The 7,302-nt window shown below is 44.9% G+C and overlaps 1 protein-coding gene across 3 annotated transcripts in view; it reads right to left on the reverse strand.

Annotated features, from left to right (window-relative positions):
* Positions 1 to 7,087, reverse strand: part of LGALS12 (galectin 12) — a 62,632-nt gene extending 55,545 nt beyond the window's left edge. For 2 of the 3 annotated variants that reach the window (XM_077458506.1, XM_077458502.1), the window contains exon 1: positions 6,974 to 7,087. In XM_077458506.1, the coding sequence (XP_077314632.1) occupies positions 6,974 to 7,018 (45 nt within the window). In that variant the 5' untranslated portion in view covers positions 7,019 to 7,087. Of the gene's footprint in view, positions 1 to 5,343; positions 5,656 to 6,973 lie in introns of all 3 variants that reach the window. The other variant, XM_077458513.1, reaches the window with a different exon arrangement.
* Between the last annotated feature and the right edge of the window lie 215 nt (positions 7,088 to 7,302).

Genomic DNA, 7,302 nt, shown 5'->3' on the forward strand with positions numbered 1-7,302 from the left:
CAGTCGGTTGGCAGTGTTAATTAAATCTTTAATTTGTTCAGATATTTGCCCTCCCGGGTGTATACAGCATGTTATTTCCCACATGTATGCTGCCATGGAGTCCGTCTGGAAAATGCCCTATCAAATACTTACCATAGTTTTCCTTTCCTGATGGACTCCATGGCAGCAGGAGTTCCCTCCCAGTATCTGGAGACGGAACACAGCTGCTGGCTCAGAGCAAAGATTTATGGGAGTAGGGTCCTATAGGATAGGAGTGGAGTCGGGGCTAAACCCATGCACCTATGCTGTCATAGAGTCCATCAGGAAAGGAAAATTACAATAATTATTTGATAGGGAATTTTACATTATTTTAGTAATTATAAACTGCTAAATACCCTCTCTAATCAGCAGTACACAGCAGTCTTGTGACTTTTATCAGTGTCCATCCGAGCGCTGGTTACAGCTTGTAGGAGGATTTTTCATTCCCCTCCGATTGTCTTATGAGGCTGCATGACCCCCGACTGTTTGGTCACTGCTAATTGGCCCTGTGTTGATCACATGCACCCTCCCAAGAAAAAAATAAAAATAAAAAAAACACCTCTCTAGCAATACACATCTAACTGAGCATGTGCAGAGTGCCCCCAGGCTCTGCACTATCAGGAGATGGATTGATGACTGTGGAAGAAGGAAGAAGGGGGGATAGATTAGAGAAGACAGGATCAAACAGCCTTTACTGCTGTGGGTTTAGTAACAACTTACGTTTGGATTTCGCTTTCCTGTCTCAGAGAACATGGTTACAAAGTCTAATAGAGAAGGCAAATCTCCCTAAGGGCCGGTTCACACTGCAGGCGATGCGAGGCGACACCGACTTGCCTCGCCGCGACCTCAGCGGCAACTTGCAGATGACTTCTGTATAGAAGTCAATGCAAGTCGCCCCGAGGTCGCCCCGAAAGTAGTACAGGAACCTTTTTTCTGAGTCGGAGCGTCTCGAGTCGCTCCTCTCAGAACGGTTCCATTGTACAGAACGGGGGCGACTTGTAAGATAGCGGCGAGGCGAGTCGTGTCGCCTCACATCGCCCGCAGTGTGAACCGGCCCTTATGGAGGACAAGCACAGCAATACTTTATTTTGTCTATAAACAAAAATGTAACTACTTCAACTCTTTGAGTATACTACATACTAGCAGCCATGAGCTTTCGTTTGCCTTGTTCTGTTCAGCCAGCTCCCATGTAAAAGCGATCTGGGTGGTTGTACAGTGCGAGCTGTGTCCCTCTACAGCAGGGGTGCCCAACCAGTAGCCCGGGGGCCACATGTGGCCCACGGAGCCCTCTGATGTGGCCCACCACCCCCTGCTCTGGGATAGAATAAAATAGAATACTGTTGTTATTAAAAGGTAGGTTTATTACTAAAATCACAGTGTATATTTGGGCACATCTGTTCTGCAGTAGTTACTGGGCTGCTTTCAAACTGATCCGCAGAGAAGTGCACCTATGCGTTACCTGCACTGAGCCATAAACGTCTATTACCTGCGAGTTTGGTGTACTTTCTGAAAGTGCACCACACCTACAGGATATAATAAAAGTCTGTGGCAAAGTGCAGCTAATCTGCAGGAAAGCCATAGGTGAACTGTGGTGCACCCATGATATGGGTAAACAACTGTGCATCAGCGTGAATGCAGCATAGGCCCCTTTCACACGATCAGTCCAAACCCAATCAGACCCTCCATTCACCTCAAAGGAGTGGAAGATGTATCCGTTTACAAACGCCTATCTCCAATCCAATCCGCCATCCACCCGCTCCGCTCATTGTGGCCCGCAACCGGGTTGCCAAGTCGCTTGAGTGGCCCTTGCTCTTCAAAAGGTTGGGCACCCCTGCTCTGCAGCTACAACCAGAGAATCAGCTAATCAAGCACAATCTGTGCTTGATTAGCTGAAGTGGAGTGCAGGGGAATGCAATGTCTCCATATAGAGTCCCTGAGGACTGCCTAATTCTATAACATAGTTAATCTAGTTGGGGGAAAAAAAAAAGTCCATCCAGTTCAACCAACATAGGTGGCAGGGCCGTCTTTGAGCGGGCACACCTGGGCACAGCCCAGATACAGATAGTGCCCCATCCAGGCCGGTCAGATCTAGAGTGAAGCTATTGGAATTGCCTCCGTTCTGCTTGCTGACACGCATAGCCCTGCCTCCTCCTAATCCCCACACCTGTGATAGACAGAATGCGGGTCCAATGCTGGGATGTGTTCTGTCCATCACAGGAGTGGGGTTATGAGGAGGTGGGGCTGTGAGTGACAGCGGGCAGAGTGGAGGCAAGTTCATGTAAGCTTTAACAGCGTGCTATCCGCTCTGATCTCCGGCTCTCTTACAGTGAGGCTGCAATGTTGGGCACAGTGAGGCATTATACTTTAATTCTTGAGAGTAGGTGCATCACTTTGCCCAGGGGCCCATGATGCTGTTAGGATGGCCCTGATAAGAGGCTAGTAAGCCCACTTTTGATAAATAGCTTTAACTGAAAAGACAAAAAGGTAAAAAAAAAAAAAAACACCTGAATGAGGGAGGTGAAGTTCCACTGTAAAGCTTGACACATTTGGTTTATATTTACTCTACACCACCTCATCTTTTAATATAAAAATTTATTTTCTATACAGATTTAATAAACAGTTGCACAAATATTCTACAGAGCCTCGGCTGTCAGAAATGTATAATGTTCTGGGGGAATTAAGCTTCTTTTTTTTTTTTTTTTTTTTTAAATCCTGAAATGCAGATTTTAACATATGTGCGAAAAAGGAAAAAAAATTGCTTTGGTTAAACTGAACTAAACTCACAATTTTGAAAAACCATTGACAGTCAGGGTTTGTATAACAGAAGGGACCCTAATGGTCTCTTCTGTCTTAAATGCTACTTACGGCCTGTCAGTGGTAATGTGCTCTGAGCCACACATGCACAGCTCAGAGTGCATTTACGGCACTGACCCTGTGCCATAAGATGCGACTCCCGTGCGAAGGAATGCGAATGACATAATGGTGGCCGAGCCATTAAAGCGACCAAACAGAGGGACCCCAGAAGGAAGTCTAAGCAAAGATGGACCAGCTGCAGTGCTGGAGGATTGTGTTTGACAGGTAAGTCTGTCATTGCTAAAAAATGGTTAAAGCAGAGATCCTTCCAAAAACGGCACTTCCACTTTAACTACTTCCCACCCGGCCGTATATGTACATTGGCCGAGTGGGAGCTCTCTACTGAGTGGACATTCCTGAAGTCCATCAGAAGTAGGGGAATCACGCACGCGTGCGTGCCCACACAGCAGCGCGATCTTGATGCGCCCGTGTCACCCGGACACAGCGCATCTCAGATCGGCAGGAGGGCTCTGTGATTGGACACAGCCGTCATGTGATCAGGAGGGCCAATCACGGCCGTCATGTGATGTAAACAAACAGCCGGTTGCTAGGCAATGGGCTCCTCCTCTCCTCACACAGAAGTTGTCACTGAGGAGAGGAGAGCGGATCGCTGCAGCCGGCTGATGATCAGTGAGTATGAGCTGTTTTTTTACAGCTTTTTACTCGCTGATCACCAGTCTAGTGAAAACACACATCACCACACAGTGTAAACACACCACACAGTATAAACACAATGTCCCCACATATGTCCCCAAAACACACACGTCCCCCACAAATCACATGTCCCAATGATTATCTGTACACATGTCTGATCACCTGCACACATATGTACATGATCATTTGCGTACATATGTCCGTGATCACACAAACCAATTATTATACACTTAACCAAATTTTTTTTTTTTACCAAAGACATGTAGCAGAATACATTTTGGCTGAAATTTATGACATTCGATTTTATTGCATTTCTTTTAAAATAGAAAGAAGAAAATATTGTTGTTTTTTTTCCAAATTTCCGCTCTTTTTCGCTTATATCACAAAAAATAAAAAAAACGGAGTCATTAATAAATAACACCAAAATAAAGCTCTATTTGTGCAAATAAAATGATAACAATTTAATTTGGGTACAGCATAACACGACCACGCAATTGTCATTGAAATTGCGAGAACGCTGAAATCTGAAAATTGGGCTGGGAAGGAAGGAGGAGCGAAAGTGGCCTGTATTGTAGTGGTTAAGGGAAGGTGACCCCCCCAACATGCCACATTATTAGAGGGTTCCAGCTCCCACTTTCTCCCGGGGCACTGGAAGCAAGTTCACCTCTCCTCCCCCCTCCCTCTAGGCAATCATCTGGGACACCTCACAGGTCCCAGATGATTGCCCAGCCAGTCACAGTGTGCAGCACGGCTCGCACATGTGCAGTGCGTGCCCAGCTGTGAAGCTGGGCGCCCACAGTGACAATGTTGGCACCACAGAGAGGAGGGGGAGACAAGCGCATTACTGGACCGTGGGGCAGGTAAGTGTCCGATTATTGTGCACTGCACTCTTTTTATCGTCCTGCTTGAGCACAGCTCCAGTGTGAAAGCACTCGGGCTTTTACATAGGCGAGGCTCTTTACAGGTGCGATTTTTAGCGCTATAGCGCCTGTAAACGCCTCAGTGTGAAAGCAGCCCAAGTCTGTTTTTTGAAAGAACAAGCGGTCTTGCAGATGTCGTAATTAGGGGGTTGAAACAAACCAATTACCTCTGACAGGGCTGCTCAACAATGATCAGCTTTTATGTAAAACCTTTATCCCAAAAGAAAAAAAAAAAGAAAAAAAAATAAATAAAACGGTTTTCTGTAACTGATTATAAAGTATTAGCTGGAGTTGGGCTTCAATTTGTTAGTGTATCTAAATCTGCTACTCCATCCAACACTTCCCTCCGAATGACAAGGCTGCTTTACAGTGGTCTGATGGCTGGTTTTGTCTTTGTTGCAAGGTGGGTTTGGTGTGTTGAACGGCCGGTTTTGCCTGTGTGAAAGGTCGGGTTGCAACACAAACAAAACCAGATCTTCATCGTACCCACAGGCTGCCCTCCAACAGCAGCGATGCAATCTGAGAACTATGGTCTCCTCCGCTGTTTGTATAGGTTTAAGTTGTGTCTGAGAAATGGTATCGAGAGATACCGCCTACGATGTGCGCATGCTCCCTGGTTACATCAGCCCAGCTGTTCCGTATGGCGCATGCGCAGTACATCCCAGGCGCTATTTGATGGGGGGCATTTCGACTGAAATGGGGCACTTTAATACAGGAGGGGTTTTACTGGCTAGATTTTCTGGTGAAAATAGCAAAAAAAAAAAAAAAATAAATAAAAAAAAAAAAAAAAAAAAAAGGCAGCCACCACATCCAATGATTAGTACACTGCAAAAAACACCAAACTCAGGTTAAAAAATAAATATTATATTATATATGTATTCTTTACTCAAAAAAGTACCTTCTATTACTCTCAGCCTCCTTCAAATTTAGACTTCTCTTTAGAGGATGGCTACGTTTGTTCTCCATGGTCCCATTGTATATAGTCACCCTCTCTTAACCAGTTCACTACTGCACTATATCTGAAAGACAGCTACAGAGCTGTCATCCAGTTCTGGAAGGGTGTCCATGGATGTCTTCCAAGATCATCCCCAGCCCGCTGCGCGCTCCCTGGTGTGCTCATCGGGTACGCTCTGTAACTGCTGTGTCCTTTGGACAGCTGATCACATGTAGACAGATCTGCTGGTTAATGGTAGTCCTTTCCTCATGCACTCTGTGTGAGGAAAAGAACTGATAACCAGAAAGGCTCTTATAATAATAATACTTTATTAATATTATTCAGGATTTATATAGTGCCAACAGCTTGTGCAGTGCTTTACAACACGATAGCACATTGTCAGTGCCACCTTATCAGCACACGTCAGTGAAAAAAAAAAAAAAATTATAATTATATATCATTTTATAAGAAAAACATTTAATTTTTTTTTGTAAATTTTCAGTCTTTTGTTTATTTAGCAAAAAATAAAAAAACCCAGTGGTGATTAAATACCACCAACAGAAATCTATATCTGTCTCAAAAAAATAAATAAAATGATAACAATGGCATATGGGTACAGCGTTGGTCTGGGCAGGAAGAGGGCTAAAGTGCCCAATATTGGAGTGGTTAAGCCCCGTACACATGGGGCAAATATCAGTAGAAACCAGCCGACATTCAGCCTCTGTGTACAGGTCAGAAAACCGATTTCACAACCAGCTTCCGTCGAATGAGAATGCTGAAAAACCAGCAGCTGGTTGGTATCTGATCAGCGCTGGCAGCCTGTGGTGTGTGTGTGTCCGTGTGTGTGTGTCCGTGTGTGTGTCCCCTTATCAATACAATAGCTCAGTGGGGAGATCGCTGTACTAAAGTGGCATAGTTAGTACATCAAGCTCCTTGTTTCCCCCCCCCCCCCCAACCTAGCGGGCTGAACACACACAAAGTCAATAAATAAAATAGAAGAACTGCCTGTGGCTATATAAATCACGAATAATAATAATACTAGTGTGTAGATGGCAGCATTACCGGGACTCTGGGATTTGTAGGGAGCACACAACCACACTGCTCATTGCAGGCAATCAGGGAGAGGGGAAAGGAGAGGTCTGGGAGATCACAAAATGATGGGAAAAGGAGGCAGGAAAACACAGCAAGAATGTCACAAAACAGATTACACGGCTATTAAAGCGATGGATGCATATGGATTCTTTTTGGAGAATAGGGATATTGTTTAGCGTCTCTTTAAATATTCTGTTACAAAGTATACAGTGGTTAAATAAAAATAAAGGGGAGAACTTGCAGCAAATGAACGATCAGAGTGAAAAGCTCCAACAGTTCAGTTTCTAAAGTTGCTGTTTGAAGTCCTACAGAAAAGAACTTTCATTCCCTCACTATGAAGTCACCCCCTAGGTGTGAATAGAAGTTTTTGGAAGCATGTCACTAAACTTTATGCAAAGTAGATAAACGTCCCCCCACATCCACCCTGCCATGTGTCTACTTATCAGTGCAGCCATATGTGAGTGTATTCCCTGTATGAAATACCCCCCATACCAGTACACACCGGGTAGAAGACAGGCGGCTGTAACAAGAAGGGAAGGGGGTCCATGTCTGCCTGGGATGAACTGCTGATGAGTCACAAGCTTAAGGGAAGGTCTGCTAAGCAAACCACGCCTCCACCACTTAACCCATTCCTTGCCGCATGTCGGCACTTCACTGGGATTTTATAGCACAGAAATGATTTCTAGATGACCCAGATCTCTGTCACTGATAATTTGTCGGCTACAGTGCAACAATCACATGACTCGCTTCGCTATAGGCTGATGTGTTTTCATGGTGTGATTACCATGTAGACGCGCTCCACGCATGTAACGTGTGACATTTGTTATAATA

The sequence above is a fragment of the Lithobates pipiens genome, unplaced genomic scaffold (assembly GCF_037356315.1).
Source record: "Lithobates pipiens isolate NorthernLeopardFrog02 unplaced genomic scaffold, aLitPip1_a1.2 Scaffold_10, whole genome shotgun sequence".
Taxonomy (NCBI): domain Eukaryota; kingdom Metazoa; phylum Chordata; class Amphibia; order Anura; family Ranidae; genus Lithobates; species Lithobates pipiens.